The sequence below is a fragment of the Psittacula echo genome, assembly GCF_963264785.1.
Source record: "Psittacula echo genome assembly, chromosome: 1".
In the NCBI taxonomy this organism is placed as follows: domain Eukaryota; kingdom Metazoa; phylum Chordata; class Aves; order Psittaciformes; family Psittacidae; genus Psittacula; species Psittacula echo.
In genome coordinates this window covers 64,224,650-64,248,701 of record NC_137735.1, presented here as the reverse complement: position 1 = coordinate 64,248,701, position 24,052 = coordinate 64,224,650, and the positions used below count along the sequence as shown (strand labels likewise).

At 36.0% G+C, this 24,052-nt stretch overlaps 1 protein-coding gene across 4 annotated transcripts in view; it reads right to left on the bottom strand.

Moving 5' to 3' along the window:
* LRBA (LPS responsive beige-like anchor protein) overlaps window positions 1-24,052 on the bottom strand; it is a gene marked incomplete at its 5' end in the record, with an annotated part of 401,371 nt that overhangs the window by 131,691 nt on the left and 245,628 nt on the right. For all 4 annotated transcript variants that reach the window (XM_080629345.1, XM_080629347.1, XM_080629346.1 and 1 more), the window contains one exon: window positions 758-875. In XM_080629345.1, coding sequence (XP_080485471.1) covers window positions 758-875 — 118 coding nt within the window. The remainder of the gene's footprint in view (window positions 1-757; window positions 876-24,052) is intronic.

Sequence of the window (24,052 nt, the reverse complement as noted above, 5' to 3'; positions counted from 1 at the left end):
CAAAATTTATTTCTCAAAATTTCATTATTAGTATAAAAGCACTAAAAATACCTAAAGAATCATAGTTTAAACTGCAAAAACATCATATAATCTAGTTTAAAATAAACTTTAAGGGAAGAATATAGCAGAAGAAAGTTCTCCAAGTCTCAATGCACTATATTTTGAGTGACTTGCCACAATATATATGTGTGTCTGAAAAAGGAACTGAAGAAAGGGAGGGTGAAAATAAGGTTGATAAACAAAGTAAATCCACCTTCATTTCTTACAGTTGCACTAGGGTGCAACTGAAAGAAAGTATTACTAGCAATAAAGCATGAAGGTATACCATACCAGTCACTGGTCTAATTCAGTAGTGAAGCTCTTTCATTACGCTATTCTTGGTGTGTATAGTTAAAAACTATTAACCCTCCAAAGGGCCAAAAAATCCCTTTCATGCATAATGGATCAGAGATTCTTAAGCGAGAGTTTCTAGAGATTGACAAATAAAATGTGGATATAAATGAAAGTGAGGCATTGCTTATTCCCAGATATCATGTGTTTTATCTTGATTTCTCATTGAAGAAAAAAAAAAAACCACCAAAACTCCCAAAAAAGGAGAAACTAGACTACAGAAATACACTAATTTAAATATTGAGACACTTAATCCAAGCCTTTCTGCTATCTACACAAATCCATACCAAAGAAGACATGACTAACAGCCAAACAGAATGCACATAGCGCCAGATCAACACTTGCCATTCCTCTAAACATACAGTACCTCTATTTGCCATGAATATCTCCAGTGCTGTATTTTGCAAAAGATAACGTCGGGAAAAGATAGATCGAATCTCTGAAAAGAGCCATTTTCCATGGAGTCCTTCTGTATATGCCAAGATCTGGTAGAAAGAGAAGAGAGAGAATGTTTTAAATATGTTGTTGGTACAGGTAGTACCTTGTAAAAGAGAAACTGCTTGACTCACAAACATGGATTTTACCAGTTACATGCAAAACTTGCAGCAAAATTAAAATCTGCTCAAACTTCAAATCATGCTACGAACCTATAGTTTTTTTGAAGTCCCAGATTCAAATACTCATGTAAAGCATTCTTAAAATTTTCTTTCACTTTTTCCTTTAAAGACAACTGCCTATTTTCCATAACCGAGGCAGTTTCAGAAACATTATGAAATGTCTGGAACTTCAACACAGCATAAAAACGTATTCTGAAATCTATTACTTGTGCCATTAGATGTATCTGCACTTCCTTTAGCATTGCAATAACAGGCCTGTAACAAATAAGCAAGAAATAATGTCTTTAAAGAAAAAAAATGTTCCCCAACTTTATCGGTAAGGCAACATTCGTTAATTCTGGAACTATAAAGGTTGGCTGTATAAGAGGTTAAGTATCATTTTGTCAGCTAAGGTTAAACACAAACCTGCAAATGAACTCAGCATAATCTCTCTATGGAGTAAGCGGTTGTCAAAGTAACTTGTTACAATTCCTGTCATCCCATCTGACAGACACAGATGCTTAGTCTGCCTTCACAATTCAAACTAATCCCATTTTCAGCCCTCAGCCACTTTGTTTCTTTGTTGCTTCACTTTTTCCTTTTCATTTCAAAGCTTAATTATGTAAGTGTTAAGGGACAGAGAGATTGGGCACTTCTCTACCTCAGATTAACAAACCATAAAAGAGAAGGAAAATCTGAGATTTGTCAATTTTAGCAAACACAAAAGCACTTAAAAGAAATCTATCAAAGAAAAGGAGATTCACATATAATCCTAGTTAACATCGCTCTTACTACGATTTCATTTGGGCAATACAGTATAAATATGATATAAAAAAAATGAACAAATGGAGTTGAAGCCTTTAACATAACAAAGACTGTTAATGAATCTAATAATTTGTTTATAGATTTTTAACAAAGGAGGATTTTCCCTTGTATGTATTATATATTCACAAATAACCTGCATTTTTGTAGTGCAGAGAACAGAAGCACAATTATAAAGGCACTACACAATACAGTATAAAACACTGTAACACCTTTGTGAATTAAAAGCAAACACCACTGGCAAACCAAAACCAGAGAGCACAGAAGATTAGAATGCACAAAGCAAACGGTTTCCCACACCTTATTTTTACTTCTCCCTTATCTTCCCCTCAGTATAAGTGCCACAGACATTTTCTCCTCCAAGACCCATATACACACAGAAAAAGAAAGTAAAAATGAATAACTATTCCAACACTGAATTCTAGAAATGCAGTGAAAGGACCAGAGACTGTCAGTGGCTGCTAATCACTTCTGGAACTGCAGAACTAACAGACTTGGACCACTCTGACACTTTCCATACCACATAAATAACCCATCCACACTAATTGGCAGATTTGTATAATTCTATGGTGCTATTCAAAACCACTGTGGTTGGCTTTTGTTACATGCATAGACATACCCTTTAAGGCACACAACATCAAAAGAGGTAATGAAGGAGACAAAGTTGCAGTGCTTGTGTACAAAAATCTCTTCGTACTTTTGCTGGTACCCATCCATTTTATGACCTTTAAATCAGAGCTTACAATTTCAGTAACTATTTTTGAGAAAAACAGGAATGCGATGACCTTCACTTTTCTGAAGTATCAATTCAAACAGAACAGCCTGCTTGTCGCTATCAGTCTGTGCACTCAAAATTCAAACACTTATTGCTGTGACTATGTATTATTTTTACTCTGTGGAGCACGAATTTTTGTGAGTGGAAACCTTGCATGTAACTTCTTCAAAATTGGAAGGAAAAGTACCAACCTGAAAAGGTCAGAGGGAGGTTACATTGTGCGCCTTGTGCAGCCATGATGAAGTTATTGAATTCAGTACAACAGGATTTATAGCAGAAACTCAAACTGCACTGCAGAAACACTACCAGTCACCACTATAACAATTCTTTAAACTACTCTAACAGAAGTTATCAGGAGTGAGAAGCAGCTGAGGCCTAGCCAAGCAAGGCCTCCATTTCGAGTTGGAATAGCGTCTGCCTGGTCTGCAGCTTCACTTCAAAGTCTCTGGAGTTCAATTAAAACTGGATTAGGTGGAAACAGACCTTCTTTGGGACACTGTTCTCTGAAACTCCAGGCACACTGACAGCACCCTAGACAGAGGTCTAGCCCGCCAGTGAACCAGTTGCTATGGAAACTGCAGCATTACCACTGCTCTGAACTCATCACACCACCTATAGTAGATAAAAGGTCCAGAAGACAAACACGTTTCTTTCATGTGTGTTACTAAGTATTCCTTACAAAAATCCAATTCAACCTTTTATTCCCTGTCAAATATCTGATTTTATTAATAGAACCTCCTAGGTGCAGAAACTGACTTGTACTTCAAAATAAATTCAGCGTTTTTAATCTGGAAAAAGGATTTTTTTGTCTTTTTTTTTTAATCAGTTACCACTTCTGATATTACCAGAATTAAAACTTTCAAAAGCTATTTTTGCATTTGCCTGTTTTTGCCCAGAAGCTACAAACCAGAGAATTCTACTTAAGAATTTAAGAACAACTATTTTCTTCATACTATTGTACAATATGTTGATCTTAAAAATTACTCATCCATTCTGCCTTTTCTCCCCACCAGTTCTGGGACAGCTTCTGGAGCAAAGATTAGTGAGAGTGTACAATCTAGTTTAATCTGGACAAATAGCACCACCTTCTCTATGTGAAATAGTATTTATAGAATTTCAGTTGATTCAATACATCAGATTGAAGTTTAATCTATTGCACTTTTTTCTATGGCATTTATTTCAAAAGATACTGCACCTTACAGGAGGAAAGACAATTTATACAGCTCACCATTCCATTTAAAAATACTTAAAATAAACAAATGAGGCAATTTTAAAGTTCTGTGGTTCCAAGAAAATCTCATTAGACAAACTGTTCTGTGATTAGACTTTGGCAACACCAGATGAACAGACGGCATGACTACACTACTAAAAATAAAAAATTACTTCCGCCTTTCCATGAAGTCCGTACTTTACTTCAAGTAACAGAAATGAAGGCCTAAGCCTGTAATCAGCCCTCAGACTCGTGCTGCAGGCCCTGACATTGCATGGCTCTAATAAACTTCCTCAAGAAACTAGCAAGTAAAGAATAGCCAGCTTCAATTTCCACTTCGAGGAGATTCTGAAATCAGAGTTGCATGAAAACTCAAGCAACATAGTGCTGATCATGAATTAAGATCATACATAACGAAGTCTTCTAATGATTCATAGTTGTGCATCAGCTAATTTCCTAGCATTAAAACACTCACTCAGAAGCTATTCAGTCATTTTACAGTTTTGAAAAGAAATGCCCTACCCCACCTTCTCTTCAAAACCCTCCTTGGATGTTGATCGTAAACAAAGTCTCTTGTAAAAGACTACATGCAACAGTTAACAGACACCAACACTACAGCTGTCTCCTGACTTAGAAGGAGTATTTTACTGAAGACTAAAAGAACATTTTGCTTTACCTTTTAAATAAACCAATCAACTACCGTATATTTCATTGTAGAGAAAAGTACTATTGATCTTGAAAATGTGAATAGAAGTAATTAAGTCTGCAAATGGGTTATGGAGCTGAAACAGTAATTGAGTAATTATATTACTTTAATGTGCCAGCCAATTTAACTGCCACAAATAAAATAAAAACTAAATAGCTTATTTAAATAGCTGATGCCCATTTATATATTCCTGAAAAAGTTATGACATACCAGACAAAGAAAAAAAACCACCAAGAAAATCCAAAAAACATTTAATTTGCATTAAAATTTGATTGCAGTTTAGATATAAAATCCATAAATACATTATTCTAGCAGCTTTCTCTGCCATTTCGGGTCATTTTTGTTCAGAAGGCAAAATTACAGCACTTAAGAGGTTACAAAACCTGACTCTCAGTTCATAAGGAACCTGGATCTCCACCACAATCTGAGCCCTCCAGCTGAAGATCCTCAGATCCTCCTGTACAGGTACTATTTAGCTCCTAGCTGCAGTATTCACAGTGATGGGGACCTTTCTCTGTTCTTTGTTTAAATGCGTACAAGTACAACCAAACTAATAGGGAATTAGATCAGATTATTAATAATTCAAAATATCTAAATGCTCTTAAATAAATCATGGTGCTTATTAGTTTATTTTAGATTTATCAAGAGAACAACACATAAGATGTTCATTTTAAATCTCAGATATTTACACAATCAGCCAGGCAAACAGCGGTAGTCTCCCATCCAGTCCCTCCTGTGAGCACACACAATCTGCCATGCAATCCTGTTCAGCATTTTCATGGGTGACAAACTCAATTAAACATATTCATTACTTTAATGTTCCACTAGACAGTTTTACCCAGCATAAAAAATTTAAATAAATAAATAAATACTCTGTGACCTTTGTATCGATCAGAGCAAAATGGCTTATGCCTGGGTGTGGGTGGTGAAGGCATTGGGGAGGGGGGTGGTAAAGGACTCTTATGTTTTCTCTTCCAATTACTGGAGGAGATGATAAAACCACAGCAAATGATGTATCAGCTCATTTTATCTTATCGCTTTGGGGCTAGGTGACAATGAAGTTCATATTTCACTGGTTCCCATTGAAGATTGTGAAAATTACTTGCCCTTATGACCTGAAATTTCACTGGAAGACAGAAATTTCTCTTCTGCAAAGTAATGCAATTTTTCAGATGTCAACCTTTAGCCCAGCTTTAAAAATTAATTTCATTTATATTAACCAATGATATTGATATTTTCACAGAATGCTCTTTGATACATGAACCACCGACTAGCAAATTTATGTGCTCTAGAAGGATAAAATTATTTTATTGGAAGCTGCTGGGGACAGACAGATTTACCACAAACTGAATTCTTATTTCACAGTATACTCTTTATACCAGGCTTCATATACCTTAAGCCCTCTGGACCTGTTAAGAATTTAACCTTTAGTTAGGACTCAGTTTTGTTTCTAGATCTATTCAGTTTTGAAATAATTCCTACATACACGATATAAAAACAAAACAGCATTTGTTTGGAAATGAATAAAAGTCTGTCACAGACCACGGATCAGTACATATGTGATGACATGAAAAATACTTCCCAGACGATTAAAATAGAGGAATGTATAACTATGTTTTCTCTCTTTACCCTGACACTAAAGATATATTTCAAAATGAAAAAAGCATGCAACGCAGATTTTCTGAGAGTGGTCTTCTACTAACTACAGAGAACCTGATTGTCAAGATCTAACTTGGAAAAAAAAACGCCATTAGGGGACCCTGTGTTCAGAACTTTTCTGATTTGACAATGAGATTCTAAACACCTCACACGGACTAATAAATCTGTGAACAATGTTAGTAAAGTTAGTACCAACTATCTTACTCTCTTCTACTGCATCTAGTATTTCACAATTTTTTTCCCCCCCTTTTGATTAACCCCACTGACTCTTAGAGGGCAGAAGCTCCTTATCACTGTCAGACAACATTTAATCAACCCAAAGAACAAGATCTGATTGCTAAAGATAGGTGTTCAAGTTAAAATATGCAGCCTAGAAAGCGGAAGTTCAAAAAGAAGAAAATGAATATAGGTTTGGGTGGCTGTCCAAGCCCTGCAAGTTTAAGGATGTAAAGTTATGCCTTTCTTTGGAAAATAAGACAGCATGCTTAATTATGATAAAGAGGATCCAGAATTGCAAGAATTCACAGATTCTTGTAGGAGTTGACTGATGACTTGATTCAGTGAGCCTGTTACATTCTCATTTAGGACTTGGTAGGATCTGGTCATCCAGAGGTAGATACAAAAGGCTCATGCAGCTGTTTACATCATCTGGGACAGTCTGCCATTAAGAATCAACCGTAACAATTTACAAATGATTCTGCTTGCACCTCCTGAAACAGTTGCTATTTAATCTTCTGTGTCCATCTTCAGTATTGCTAACTGGAGAGCAGGCTAAGTAAACAGTGATCAACAAGTTTTTCATTGACATGTGTGAAACAAATTGATAGTCTCAGTGTGTTTCCAATAAACACGCATGCAAATTATAATTACCTATTACTGAGATTCAAAATGCTGCAAACAAAGAATTAGAAATAATTTATTACCAAGACTACCAAGGGCAGCCCTTCTAAAGCAACCTCCCATTACAAATCTCAGACACACTAAAAAAGCAGTGTGGCTACCGACCCAGCCTGCAAACCATGCACTCCAGAAACGTCAATTCAACACCTGCAAGCAGGAAAAAGATACATAAGAATACATAAATTTATGACACCAAGGTTTTTATGTAATATTTTAGATAGGCAGCTCTCTAGCCAATCATCCTCTTTTCATTTGCCTCAGGTTTGTTGTTTGTTTTTTTTTTTTTTTTTTTTTAATTCATAATACACTTGCAATACAAAGTCGCAAAAAAACCACCACACACATTTTTAGATCATATGATGATCATCAAGAAAAAAGTGTATGCATTAACTGGGAACTTCATTGCTCAAACTTTTATTTATTTATTTATTTATAGCAGTGTTTATAATCCATACACATAAAGACGGAATGGTGACAATTTCTACTCTATTAGGGTTACCTGCTTATGGTATTTGCTGTAGTATTGTTAATACCTACACAGATTTCATATATCTAGTAAGTAAAAAGATACAGACAACAAATCATAACTAAGGTATCTTTTAATCATACAGAAATAACCCGGAACAGTCATAAGCATAAATCGTGCAAAGGATCCTCTGAGCTGTGCATGTGCCTTGCACACTGAAGTGTGAATTATGTTCACGTCACATATGAGTGAGTCTGTATGGATCTAGATTTGCTTATCATCTTTGCTTAGCTTATCTAAGACTGAAAATACTCTTACGAAAGTGCAATGGTACACATACATGTAGAATCACATATGTGTCTATACGTGCACATATTAAAATATGAGTGAGAGACTACACAAAAACGTAACATATAGGTATGTGCAGTAGGTAAAAAGAGTATTTTGTCTTTTTTTTTCTGTCATTAGATCCTAAGTTTTAAAATTTGGAGACTGCATTCAATCTATTCTAATTAATAAGTACAATTCTGGCTAGTCTTGATGTCCACAAAGATTGACAGATTCCATAACCCCTTTGTGAACTGCATTAATTATACAACTTCATGATTTCATGTGTCAGTGAATTCCATCAGTTAAACATACACAGTGTAAATACTAAAAAAGCTGGTTTTGTTGATTTCATTTGGTATACACTGAAAAAATACAATACCTGCAGAAGTTCAAGAAGAGATCTTAAGCACCACTGAGCAAAATTCCATTAAATGACTTCTCACTGTATAGAAGCTGTCAAAGACATTGATCACTAAGTCATGGAAGTTGGGTCAAAAATTATGAAATAAAGTATTATTAATACTAAACATTTGTAGTAATGAATGATGCAATGGCTCATCCCATGCCCGCTACCCTACATGAGACAGAATTTTGGAAAATAGGTGGGGAAAATCCATTTGCATTTACCTATGCAACTGAGGAGCAGGTATCTAGACCTCTCAAAAAAATTCCACACAACTTTCTTATTTTGGTGCTAACAACATACCTTTGTATAAGCACAAATGTTTCTACCTCATTACTTAGCCCACTTTTATTAACACAGAAAACTAAAAGAGAAAGAACAGGAATCTTTAGATGCTCCAAATTTTGTCTTTGGGAAAACTGACCATTTAATTTGTCTTCCTGTCTCCTCGTGAGTCAACAAAAAAAGAAATAAAAATTTAGATTATGATCATCTGAAAGACATCATGACAAGTATTTTGTTATTGGAAATGAGGTTATAAAACAAAAACTCTTTTAAAACTTAACCTCACAGATTTTTAGTATACTCCCTAGCACTAAGTATTATCATTAAGCATAAACCAGATGTATATTTTTGAGGTGATAAGTATGACCATGACCCAAATTTTGCCGATGTAATTAAAACATAATTGTATAGAAAGGTTTGTGATAGCAGTAAGAAAGCACAGGACTTGTTCAGCTGCAGTTTATGAGGAAGATACCCAGGTGTTTGTATCTGAAATAAATGAGTTCAAAATACTGTTGAAGAATACCAGCAAGGCCTGTTTTTAACCATTCTGTGTCTGAATTCTCCAGTACAGGATACCTTTGAAGGATCTCAAGATCAGTTTTCTTCCTGGAAAGATTTTATGCAACTAGAAGTACCATTATTTTCTTCCTGGTATAAGAAAACTGAATCAAAATTAAAGAAAGCAAATGGTAAAGATGCAGCCTCATCATCTATGATTAATTACCCATGCTGACATCAGTTTGAGTTTTTCGGTCAGTCTGTTTTTCAGACAGTCAAAACTGATTTGTGGGAATTACTGTATTCTTACTCTCCCTTGCACCATCAGACCTGAGTCTCTTTGGACAGGCCTCTCTTTTTATTATTCTGAGGAAAAAAAGATATTTTTCCTTGTATATCAGAAGCATCTTCCAACATTTGTCAAACTTGCAACAATTACAATTACAGCACTTAGCAGAGGACTTTGGCCCTTTCCGATTTTTAACAGCAAATGCTGTTGTGCTTTGCTCATCTTACTTCATTAATGGCTCAAATCTATGCCATAATATTGTAATACTATTGCAATAAAAAACCTTTCTAACCTATTTAAGGGATCTCAAACAAGCCAAACTTTCTCTTGTTTAAAAGATGAAAGTACCTGAGAAAGCCAGAAAAGTCATCAAGCACAGGTTCTTTTTCTATGACAAAAAGATATTATCATGCTGTGGGTTGTTTTGGGGTTTTTTTTAAGTTCCAAGTTCTGGTTGGTCCCTCTTCTTTTATAAAATTCTTAGCACTGAAAAGCCTTGGAGATAATCTATATCACACTATGTTGGTTGATCTCTATGAAGTACAGTCTGAAAACTAGCACAACCACCAGACTAATGACACACAGCAGTTCATATCCACAGCAGTATAACCAGATATGGTGAAAGATAATATACAGGAGTGTATGTCTCAAAGCAGAGCACAGAAAACAATGTAAAACCCATCTTCGTTTTGTTTTCTCTAGAAAAAATAAGGTTCACATTTGCTGTAAATGTCTCTTCAAATTCCTCTTTTGAACAGCTAAAGAGAAAACTCACGTTAGATTCCCACTGCTGTGCCCTGCCCCTGCCTATTTCACCACTTTCAGGACACGACTTCTCCACATATCCAGCAATGGTCTATCCAGCCAGAACACGTGCAAGTGGAAGCAGCAACTAAAATCAAGAAAGAAGGGAACTAATGCACCTGCAATACTGGCAGTTGTCCAGTGTCTGCCATTTTCAGTGATCTTGCAGAAGATGGTTGAGAAGACGAAAGCAAATGGGCAATGAAAAATAAAGTTTCAATGACAAAAGGAAGGTTGGTTTTGGTTTTTATTTTTTTTTAATTGATGACCTGTAAACTGAATTTCATATCCCTTCATCAGAAACAAAACAAAAACAAAAGCCACCCCCACACATCTGGCAGGAAGCTAGAGTACCAGTCATCAGGAAAGGCTGCATCTGATCAGCTCATTAATGGGAACCAAGCCCATACACAGAAGAATAGATGTGCTTCTTGAAGGCAAAGAGAAAAGTCAGACTTCGGAGCTGCCAATCCAGCAGTTTACATTAAAAGATTCTGTGCTATGTTTTATGACAGATATGGCACAGAAGGTGCAGCCTGCAAAGGGATGGGAATGTAAAAATGGCTTAATGCCACCTTTGTGCTGCACAAACTCTAGATTGCTGCAGGAACCAAATCCCCTTTGAGTAAACTGAAGCAGCTGCAGGGTCTGCTGTGTGATTACATGTATTTGCCTTATGTGGGATGACTGGTGGCTGCCCCATAGCCAAGGACTGTATTAGTACTTAATGCTACAGAAATTCTCCCTCCTGCTCTTAGAAGCTGTGACAGAAGATAGCACAGCGCTGCTAGCAAACCCTCCACTGCGCAAATGCTTCTCCACTCACAGCTAGTTCATTTACTGTAAACCAAAACAGAGTACAGGTATGACAGCAACATAGAGAAATTGTTCCTAATTATCAAAGGATATGTCCTTTGCACTTATTTTAATCAAGACACATATGTGTATACCTCGTATTCTGTATCTGTGTTCTTACATTTATATTCCTGTAAAAACAGATTAATTTCTATAGTAAAGGATCTGACTAAAATCAGCCAGTGACAAACGTTTTGCTATGACCTGTCATTGCAAGGGAGAACCTATTCTTTTCAGATCACCCATAGAACTTGACCCATTAAAACTTATCACGTGTTTGTAAAGAACAAAAAGCAATGTGAAAAGAAGGTTTTATACAATAACTGCTGCTTTACATCTTAGAATATGGTAAAATAAAGTAATTTAAAATCAGCTTTAAAGCATTCCTACAAGTACAGACCCTTTTCCAAGCCATGGAAATAGCTAATGTCAGGTCTACAACCACATCTAGGATTCTAGGGTAACAGAACAAGAACATAACCCTAATTTCAGTTAAAAATGCAATAGAAAATTAAACTTCATTTCTAGTCCAAATGATTGATAAGAAAGGCTTGGAAATGTGATTCAAGTGTAACAGATACACAGACAGCAGTCTGGGGACAGCAGAACAATTGATCCAACAACATGATTTGCTTTGCCATTCCCCCTGGAGTATTAAATCTAAAACTTGCTACTCCTGAGGGCTCAATAAAAAATAAGCCTATCAAAGAATTCTTCAGATGACAGGAGGAGAGAGGGCAGTAAGTCTATGCGAAAATATCAGCTCTTGTGAAGAATTGTAATCTGGGATGTGTTATGCATTTATCTTACAAATCCACAGTGCTGTTTTGCACAACTGTAAGTTTTCCTGAGATCCAGAAAAAGTCATGTCTAATGTGGGAGTATTTACAAAGCACTAGGTTTCAGCCAACATGTACAGTGTTACCATAAAGTCAAAAGGGGGAAAAGCATTTTAAACTGCTCTTTTAGACAAACCTAACCTCATAGCAATATCCTATCCATCCTGCTCAAAGTGCTGCCAAGAACTAACAGTTTTTTGAGAAAATGCAACAATTTATCCTGCTTATGAATATTTCATTTACAAAACTAACTTAAGGCAGCACTTTCATAGGCAACTCTTACCAAGTAAATTAACCACGTTTGAATGAATTATGTGAGAGCCCTTCTTAAATCTTTTAATTGGGAAAAATCCCTAACTGCATAGCAGCTCCTTTCCCAGTCAGCTCCACATTCTGAGAAAGGTACTTTTTTTAAATGAGAAGAATATAGAGGGCAAAAGAAAAAAATGGTTTTGCAGAGGCATTTTCAGTCCTGAAGTGATGCAGTTTGTAACTCAATGTTTTCTTGTGACAAAAAAAAAAAATAAAAATAAAAAAAATAAAAAAAATAAAAAAAAAAAAAAAAAAAAAAAAGTGTAGTTTAAGACAGAAGACCTGCCTTCAGGTTAGCTTTCTTTATAAGTAACCATAGCTGGTGTGCTTACAAGTAATACTGACAATTTAGGATCTGGCATCAGTGAAAATCAAAAGCACCTGTCATCAATTCTTTACATAACATGTCAGCAATATAGATATTCAAGTAGGTTAATACTTTTAAGATACATGTCAGGGGAAAGAAGCACTGCATTTGAGATCTGAAGTATAAAAAATACCACAACCTGCAAGCAGGAACAAATTTACAGCTAATTTGTAATTTTAGAGATAGCAGATTTGTCTCAAAAGATAATCAATTTTCTACTCAAGGAGTTGGAAGTTGAAACCTTGTAGAGTTTACTGGCTAAGCACTTATTACAGCACAAAGAAACCATTCCTTACCTTTTTCTTGAGTGCATGAAAATTAGCTACTGAAATGACTAGGATGAAAATTCGAGGCAGTAGCACAGACTAAAAGTCTCATGCAGACACATCTAAGAGTATTCCACTAGTGAAGAACTGATAAACGGATGAACAAAACATTATCCCTGCTTGATTTGCCAAGTTGTATTTGTTTGTCCTCATTTAATGATGATACAGTTCTTTTAAAATATGGATTTTAAATAAAAAATCTGCTTATCAACTTTAATTTGTTGTATTAATTGTTTAAGCTTCAAATACACAGTAGCATAAAGGGCCTACCAAAAAATAACTAGAATTGGCAAATAGCTGCTTCTCAGCATTCCACCCAAACAAAATGTCGGTGTTGATAAAATTCACTTTTTAAAACATGTATCCTTGCAAATCTTAAGTACTGTCATCTCATCTCCCTGTTGGAGTTTGATTGATTACGCCTTTTCCTTATGTTCATTAATCTCATCACCTTATCTTTTACACCACTTCATTTTAGCAGAAAGGCAATAATAAAACCCTCATCCATTATCCTTTTACGCATCTAGTCAAGTGGAAATGGTTAATAACATGCTACAAATTGAACTTCAATCACCTCATTTTCTCCTTTGTCGAATGCACATTAAAGTATATTCCAAAAGTGCAATTTGTTTTACAGGGGAATTTGTGTTATATTGCTGCAGACAACTAAAATTAAGTGTTTCTCGGTTTGGTTATTAAATATATCCAACTGTCCTTTTATCTCTGATACTAAAACATTAACTCATTTTATTAGGGTGTAATAATACAAGAGCCTTATCTCCCAGAACACAGGGACATCTAGTCTGCCTAATAGTAAGTGTTATACAATAGGTCATTTATCTTTTCTTTTTTTTTTAATATGCTTCTGATAGTTTATGAATCAGTACATTATTGCAGATGAAATGGCTCTCCATTTAAGAAAAGTTAATTTGTTTACATGCAGGCTTATCTTCAAATGCAAGCCCCATTAGAGAAGCGGTCTATAACTGTCAGAGCAAGTGAAGAGAGAAAATAAGTGGATGTAGAAAAATCTAGAGCCCAGTAATTCAACTCTGATCACCAATTTCCTATTTGAATATTAACTGTGTTCCACATGTACTTTGCAATTATTCTATGATCCTGAAATGATTCAACAGAAACACTAATTGAAATAAGAGTCCCAGAACTTGTTTTTGCAAACTTTCCTCATCATGCCAAATACAGATGTATCTTAGTAAATTGAAATTAAGGACATTAAAATAAAAATAAAAAAAGTTCACAATGAGACATATTTGGAGTCGTTTCTTCCAAAAATAAAAGCGAAATAAAAGGGTGGGTGAAATTCTAGCTCTATTTAATTCAGTGACAGTAATCCCCTTCACAGAAGGGAAGCAAGATTTTACCCTGTTTCTGTATCCACCTGGAAAAATTTTCACTTGCACTTCGGTCACTGTCACACTGAAACAACTAGTTTGAGTAGCTCATCAATAAAACTGTGTATCAGAATGAACACATATAACCAAAACTACTGTGCAACTATTACAGTAACAGGTATTTTCACATGTTCTGTCTCATCTCAATTCTACGGCAACACAGTGTTACGCTTCTAAGAAGCCTGAGAACATCAAAGTTCTCACCTTTATTCAAAGTTCAAATTACAGAGATGGTCATGTTTAATACTATAAACACTTGCAATAGTGTACATATATACTGTATATAATGTATATATATACAGTATATATATACACTAATACACTAATGATTTAAAAAATTAAGTAATGACTCCCTTTTTACATTAAAGCTAAGCAAAGCACAAACACACAGCTCTAATTAACTCAGAAGGAGATGTAAAACCACTTTTAAATTTCCCTCTGTGGTCTAGCTTTCTTCCAATGCTGTTGTTCACGAAAAGTCTTTCTTATTTCCCAAGCCATTCAAACTATTTCCTCTCCCCTGCTCTATCACCTTCCATTCAACCTGCAGTTTCACAAGAATTTTTGCAAGTGGCTGCCCAGCTCATGTTGCACCTCATCTCATCCCTCCCCAGTCATTTTCTGCTGTTCCCCCAAACTCCATGTTCTAACAGTAGTATGTTTGAGGCCATGCTGTAAGCCGGAGTTCAGTAAGTGATACAGATAGAAAGTAGCATAGGGTGAGGAGAAAGAAAACAATGAAAGGGGTAAGGAGATGATGAGAATGGTTTTAGTCTGACTCATTTCCCCACTCAAAACAACCACTCAAAACAATTTCCCAGGAACATCTGTGGAAGGGAGAGGAACAAGGTAATATGATGGCACCTGGTGACTGCTCAAGCCAGTACCATCACTGAGAGGCATGCTTCTAAAACTTTGGTTCAGTAAAATCTTGACTCCAGTCAGAACAGCCTCTACATAGGATTAGTTGCGTTTTTGGTCATGAACCTCTCCAGTCTTCCATTTCTCTGTGTTACAGAAAAGATACTCACCAATATCTGAAGCTTTGCTATGCATCTTCTTTAGAAACTGTCTTAAAGCACTCCTGCAATGCCATGCCTCTAAAAGCTTCAAGAGTTTGCTGACCTAGATAGCTGCTGGTTTCACGATGAAAATTTTCTCTTTGGTCTTCGAAAATGTCCTGTTTCTTCTTCAGTCAGTGCATAACTACCTGTTGCTTCTGTTCTGCATTCAGAGAGGATGATCTCTGGCCAGTCTTCGTAAACTATGGTTATCCAATACCGCCACAGTCCATGACTAGGCTTGTACTGCACACTAGTAATACAAAAAAGCATTCTGCTTCTTCACACTACTTCTTGCTTGTGACACAGTCAGCCTCGGAATAAGCAAATTCAATTCTTACTGAAATAAATAATTTGACCATTCAAGAATTTAGGCTTGTTTCTCTTATAAATTTTGAAGTATTCAACTACTTTTTGAGCTACCCCAAGCTACATCTAATCTATTCATTGCCAAGTCACTGAATTGGACCAAAAATATTATTTGATAAAACCTGCATGCTTCTCTAGTTTCACATATGAAGACCAAAATTGTAGCTGGCATCCAAAACTCACATTTCAGCATGACTTACACACAGTCAGGGCTTCCAGGTAGCACCTTAAAATATTAAAAGCATATCGACATAAATTTTAAAAGACATAGAATTTGACCTAAATCATCAACTGATTTCTGATTTTCATTTTGATTGTTTTTCTGAAAGCTAACCTTCAGAAAATCACTTTGAGTACCCTCAAAGTAATAACATCTCCCTCCTCTGAATGTGTAACTGAAGAGGTTTTATACTTGTTTCTTTTTGTTATATAACTTACATTAAAACAGATGTTCAAGAGAGCCTTTTAGGTTCTTTATGAGAAAGTCTAGTACCCAAGTGAAATAAATAGGGAATCTGAGCAAGCTATAAACTTAAGAAGCTAAATCTAAATGTCTTCTATACTTTACAGATAAAGGTGCAAGTTTACACAGTGTGAGTTCAACCCTTCAGCTGACACTACACTTTTGCAAAATGTAAATCACTGATGCTATAGTACTTGAATGAGGCAATTTACTGCAGAAATAAATGAACAACTGAATACTAAGCAAGTCAACATAAGTCTTGATTCTAGTCTCTAACCACCATTCCTGTACCACATAACATGTCATCATCCATAAGTAAATGAGTTAATCAATTTAATGAGGACTCAGACAAATCGGCTGCCTAATGAGCACTCAAACTAATGTGGCAAGGGTTATGCTCCAGTGCTGACAAAATCAGTTTGATGAAACTGTGACAAAAGCAGCAAAGCACTATTCCTTCAGCACATTTTCCTGCATCTTATTAACATGACATTATAATCACTATTTGCAAACTGTATACAGAAACCATTTATTGTGTAATTCATGCAAACATATGCTGTATCTACTCTTCTTTCCAGCAAACCTGTGTATATTGCTTGGATTCAGTTTAGTAATTATTCAGTTCTTTTTGAAAACAACATTCAGATAGAGTTGTTTAAAGTAATTTAGATTGAGTACGCCAAGAGAATTTCCAGAGACGTTGCATTGCATGATCTTGCATTTTACGAACATGCCATTTGGCAATAAATATAAAACAACCTAATGAAAATAAATCAAAATATTCTGCAACTTTGGAAACAGTTCAGGAAATTAACATTGGAATCTCTTGAAAAGCAAAAAGAAAAAAATCCAACTCCAGCTTTTAGATGAATGGTAATGCTCTTATTCTGACTTCCCAACTCCATAATGCTAAGATGCAAGAATCACAGGCCAAGGAAAGAAAAGAACCTCACTAGCATCATAACTACTTTATCAAAAATCTTCAATCAGGGCTCCTCCAAGAATTTCCTAGCACTACTAACTAGGTACGTGTAGGTTCAAAACGCAGAGCCAGGAACTGTTCATAAAACTTGAACATAAGACTTAAAACTAATTAGAAATGGAATTCTGACAAGTAAAACAAACAAAAAACCCCACCATAATAAAAAGTAAAAATTCTTGCTTTCCAAGTATTATCTGTCTAGAAGACTTTTTGCAAGGAAGGAAAAGCACCTCTTTATGCACAGGGTTGTTTAAATGCAAGAGATACAAAGGTGTATCAGAAAAGTTTTTACATGTAATAGCCATAATTAAAAGCAGTTTCTAAATAGCACTGGAGTAGCTGAAGCCATACAAATCATATAACCCTGCACTACGATTACAAGAATAAATTTCTGGATGTTTTCATAGACCCAGCAATAATTTAATATTTATACACTAATGACTTTCACCAGGGGAAAGTGTCACACCTGTAATATCTGATTGCTATCCTGTGAGCACTATGGGGGTTGGGGAAGGAATGGTATAAGTCACAACTTTTGCCCAGGAACATGGGATGAAGCAGCTTTCAAAATTCAGCACAAAGTTAAGAAACAACTGACTTTTACATAAGGACACACAACTTCATATATCAATGAAATCGCATTCTCTGGAGTAGGAAACTTCGGCTTTGGGATCTGTGTTTGAAAAGCAATCCAGAGACAATGTAAATGATATTGCCTCCCACATACATAGAAGGATGTCAAACTGCCAAAAGGGTAATTAAGAACATTCCCAGAAGAAGAAAAACATATGTGTATTTTTAACAAAAAACCACATAAGTATTACATTAAAACAACAGTAGAAATCAGTGGCAGTTGACAATACTAACTGGTATATCCTCACACTATTTTAACACCAGACACTTTCTCCCCAAAGGACAGCATTCTTGACAGCACGACAACCTAAGTGTGAAAAGGCTGAACTTTCCACTTCTGTGACTCTTACCACAACACACCCCATATACAATCCTAATCTATCTAAAAGTTCTCTATTAAAATCCTAATTTACCTGTTACCATTTACTCGAGATCACAGTCTATGGCTATGGCTCCACAGCAGCTGGCTGCCACTAGGATGGTCTGGCCTGCTTCAAACTGTATGGTCTCACTGCCTCCTTTCTCCTGCCACTAATGTCATTATGGGTCTAGAGGTAGCTGGCGCAGTGAATCACCCTTGTAAAAATCCAGGGAAGAAAAGGTAGTCTCCTGTTGGGTCAGATCCTCATCTTCACTCATCAGGTAAGCGCTGCTGATGGTACAGGGTGGGGGGAAAGGACTAAGCAGCCACAGATCGGGTCCAGCAATTCTTTCTGTGCCAGATCCCAGTTTCAGGGACCATTAAAAACTTTTGTGCCTTCGAGAATATCCTGTCATGCAACTCTACAGATGCTTTCCAGCATCGTTTCTGCCTGCTGGCTATACGAACACGCCACAGAAGAAACAATCAGGGTTGAACATAACTTCATAATAATTTCCAAAAAACACCCAACTGTAAAGTTTACATAACTTTGGGACATAAAAATACCCCAAATTAGACAGATTCTAATGTCATAAAATTTGTACTGTAACATAACTGTGTTCTTTAGTGACAAATCAAATGTGAGTGGCAAATCCAATACCTCTGTATCGTCTGTTTTTTACAAAATGTTTACATCTACCAAAGTAGGTAACTTCTGTAATGCTATAAGCAGAGAGCATCCATAATTTTATCATGAGACCACCTTTGGGTGCAAAACTAATTTTACATTTATTCCAGCGCTGTGGCTGAGAAGAAGGGCAAATAAATTGGAGTATAAAACGTATACAAAGATTGGGAATTTAATATTGAATACAGAGTACCAAGTAGCACTTATTTTTTTTGCAGAATTTAGAGGGAAAGAGAATAGATTCATTAGCCTTGTTTTCATGCTTTAAAAAAGATGTTCACCTTAATCTAACAGAACTTGCAAAATTATCATACTGTAGTAGCCTGTCCAGTATTTTTTTATGCAAATGTGACCATTCCACATAATTACAAACACAATGAACACACTGGGAAAAAAAAATAACAAAACAACAAAACCAACCAAACAAATCCCAACCCATATTCTTTAAATGTTAGGTTCGTATGTAGCCCTGTAACATATAAAACATGTAAATGCCCCACTGTACTTAAACTTTTTGGCCATAAATATTGTATACCATCACACCCAGGAAAAACTAAAAACTTATGCTGGCACAGTGACTCCTACCTGTACTTACACAAAAAGTGCTAATTTATCAAAAAAAATCCATGGCAGTTTTCTCTCTGCAGCAAATGGATATGACTGTAATTTGCTGAAAAGTCGTTAATATTTCCCAAATCTCAGTTATTCAAATATTTCAGTTACACTCCCCTCCCCCTCCCACCGAGAGATTTTGTGATGGCGTTTAATTTTAATTACACTCCAACAACCTTAACTATAAGAGGACAAGCACAAAGATGACTCAGACATTTTACATGTGATGTTGGCAAAAAACTTTGTCTCACAACAAAACCAAATGAGACTTCCGTCTTAATTCCACAATACCAAAAGGAAGTTTTCAAAACCAAAACCCCTCTGAATGCTTAATTCAAGAAAAGTTACCTTCCTTCTCCTTAAAGGATATATTCTTAAAGACGTGAATTTCCTTTTCCCAATTAAGGGTTCTCAGTGAAAGATCTGTAAAGGCTGCTGCTTTATATACAATTAACAGTCAAACTGTAACACAAATTACATGTCATCCTTATCAGAGTTTACACATTGAACTCCTGTATCTGTTGCCAGCAGGCAGCCCCCTCTATCTAGGGAATATCACCATGGATTTGTTCAGTGCCTCAGCACAAAATCTCACTATTCCCTCTGTGTCTAAAAGCATATGGAGCTCCACCACACCACTTATTCCATACAGTCACTGAGCAGGTTTTGTGCCCACTGCAATGCAGAAGGTCAGTCTGCCATTTCTAGGGGCTCATCTCAGAGCAAACTTCCATGGAATGCACATGCTGTACCATCCCTATAAAGATGTGAGCTGAGATCTGTGACTTTTTCTGAGCATTCTTCCTTGTTTCTAAGGATAACAGTATGTTATTCCTAGCAAAATACCCAGTTGCATATCTCCTTTAGGTATCCAAGACTATATTAAACATATTTGTTAAATACATCTTCAAAAACTGCTCTCCAACACATTAAAGCAGAGACCTCATTCCTTCCTGTGACTGTAGCAAAATTAAAATGAACAGGGAGAGGATGGTTATGAGGCAATGCAGCAAGGCTCAGGAGAGACAGATCACTACTATAAAAGCTTGTTTCAGGACTTGGGGGGAGACAGATCACTACTATAAAAGTTCATTTCAGGATTGGAGGGGATGTCTAACATGCAAGAGATTTATTCGTATCGTTAGGAGATGTGGGTATAATTAAAGTAACCAGGTATTTTTAACAAAGTGATGGGAAAACACTTCCTAAATTATCCTATGCACTGCTCAGAACTCTGTGGTTTTATTTTTACAGCTGTTGACCTTGCATTTAAAGCAGCATCAGGAACGTAGCGCTCTTTTCACTATTCTTTGCATGTCTGGAATTCTATTTATTTTCTCCTCTTTTTTCATAGCTTTATTTTACATTTGAGTGCATTAAATTCCTGTTGTCGAAAGAGTAATAGAAATGAAATCACACCATTAAAACTTGAAAAAGTAATTAATTTCCTCATATTTTCCAATTTTTAAAGTATAAGCACAGCTAGCCTTTTTTAATATTAAGAATTTTAATGCAATACTGTAATTTGCAAATCTTCCTTAATCTTCAATAGCTTTTGAATAAGACAACAGTGACTCTCCTTGTTTGTTTTTTTGTTTGCCTTTTAAGAAGAGGATAAATAAGAGTCCTTAGCATTTTACAATGTATTGTAGAAATGTCCTTGTATTTCGCACATATTCACATAAAATATATTCCTATGTTTGTCTCTGTAGAAACACACACACTAATGAACATACAAGTTATATATTATCTTACGATATACTAATTCACAAATATTTCACATTTAAATAGAGGTACTCATCTGACCAATTTTCATGAATATTCAATCAATTGCAGCCTCTATGTTGCTTTTAGCTTCTTTATGTATAACAAACAGTATTCAAATGGTGAACAATTGCAATGTTTAGTATCATATTTAAAACCACCATTCAAACCTTTTCTTAATGCTATTATCAGTTTTTCTTTTGCAACAATTTTGTGTATAAAAATAAAAGCACTGGATTTTTATTGGTGCTGCCCTCTTTGTTTTGTTCCACTCTGCAAAGCCCTTTTGGGACACTAAGCCAGCATTTACCATAATACGGATTAAACTCTCTTTGTCCTATTGCACAGTGTTTGTTAGCAGGTTAGTCTTTTTACATTCTTCACAGCCTGCCTGCAGCTTACCCTTTAGGCCTCACAAAATACTTCTGTGGATTTACAAAAATGCCAGAGTGGTCCTGGGGTTAATTGGAAGAAAAGTGAAGCCTTTAACGCATTGACTCATTAAACATTTAGCCCACTACAATCCACTATGGTAGGCAAAGAAAAAGGCTCTGTAGAGACCTTGGCAATAATAAGGTAGCAAAGTAGCTGAAAATAATGACTACTCGTTGTTCTACAAAATGGAGAAGGCTTAATTTATCCACCCCCCTCTTCCAAAAAAAGAGGAGAAAAAAAAGGAGGGGGGGCGAGAAAGGTTTGATGGCACAAAGCGGCATTCCTTGTTCAACTACCTAACTTAGTATTCTGAAAAACGAGCATGGTCTTAACAAATTGCTAAACACTGGCACTGACTGATGTGTAGAGAGGATCCTTTTAAAGGCATGCAAAGGATACAATTTAAAGTGTATTTCTGGGATTTTTGCATCTTCATAGCTCTACAGTGAAACTATCCGCTTTGGAACCAACCTGTAAGGTGAGGTGACTTAATGTATTTATTACGCATCAAACAACGCTCACAGATATTTAATACCATATCTTCTGTTTTACATTATATTTTCAAGGTTTTGTTTTTATCATTTTGATCATTTCACTCAAACACTTCTAAAGGGAGTTTGTTATTTGTCACAGAGGTTCTTAAATGGCAGTTCTAAATTGAAACATATTGTACAAACTTTGATACTTAACTACTTTCATAATACAACAGATTAACTTTGTCATCTACTCTTTGCTTTCCTACATTTCTCCTCAACTCCCCTCCCCAAAAGAACAACACAAAAGTCTCCTACTCTGGGGACTTAAAGTAAAGGATTAGGTGGTATTTGTGCAAGATGCAGATAACAAAAGCAAGAGTGAAGAAAATTGAAGAGACAGGCAAACTCCAGCAACAAAATGGTTAAAGAATCTGAATCATTGTTCTACGCATTTTGAGAGTCCGCTATATTGTGAACAGCGCAAACATCAGACAAGTTAAGATTACTGACCATTATCTCCTTAATTTTCTCCGCTTTCCTTCACATTCCCTCTTGCTATCAACGCACTATTTTTCCAAAGCTGCACTTCTGCTAAGAAGTAAACTTTCCCTAATCCGTCTATTATTGAGCCTTTAATTGGATTGGAAGCAGGGTGGTGTATAAAATAGCCCCTATTCACTCAAAAGGACTGTAGTTTTAGGGACTTAAAGGAGAAAGGTATTGTGAAAGAAAATCCACAGGGAATCGAGGATTAAAAGGTGGCTCTACTGAACTCATCAGCTCCACGACACATAATGAATTGTTTCCTTAAACAGGTAACTTTCTAAATAAATAGACTCTGTCTTGAGATATAACTCATCCATCAAAACAGAAAGTAAAGTGAAAATAAAAATTCATTTAGGAGAAAATAAAACACGATGCTGTTCCTCTGCCTTCCCTCTAACAAATATCCTTTTTCATTCTCCCATAGGTGAATGGATGCACAGGACAGAATATATACAGTGGAATATACCTTAAAGAGTAAAAATACCAATCACACTAATTCAGCCACTACATTTACTGCAACTTCACCTTAGTTAATATTTCCAAACATCACGTAATATTTAAATTTTAAAGAGTTTTTATTCCTCTTAAGACAGCACAAAGAAATAAAGTGCATGCAAATCAAGTTTTACTGTGTAACCAGATGTCATTAGAAAGTGAGTAACTGCTGACACTAAGTAGTGGCTCTACTCAGAATTGGAAAAACTTTAGTCTCATTATGATGGTTGGCAATGGAGAACTCCTTTAATACATAACGGCAGAAAAGACAGATGGCTAAAGAAAATCATCTGTTTCTGGAAAGGGCAGTGGATAGAAATATTTCTTTGGTTCCTACAGACACAGAGGTTATAAGAAAGGCACATCTTATTTTTTGCAGAATTTCTCTTCTTCATTGCTCCATGATGGAAATAACTTCCAAAAGCTTAACGGCAAAGTATTTATCTCTCCAAAAATAATGTCAGCCCCCTAGGTGCTTTTACAGGAATGCAGAACAGGTGAAACACAGGTACCAACTCCTGCTGAGCGACAATAATGAATGTCTGTTTTAAATGTCCACAAAACAAATATACAGAGTGCTGGGAGGTAGCAGCATAATGCAAACAGACATGTAACCTCTTCAAGTTCTTTACTATGAGGTTGGTGAAGCACTGGAACAGGCTGCTCAAAGCAGTGGTGAATGTTCCATCCCTGGCAGTGCTCAAGGGCAGGATGGACAGAGCCTTGGGCAACATGATCTAGCATTAGGCATCCCTGCCCATGGCAGGGGATTGGAACTAGATGATCTAAAGGTCCTTTCCAACCCAAACCATTCCACAATTTTATCTACCCTCTAGCCCATGCTTTGTTAACTGCAAACAAAGACAATGAGGATACTCTAGGAAAATGCTCAGGGCTCTCATTCATGTAGTGCCAACTAC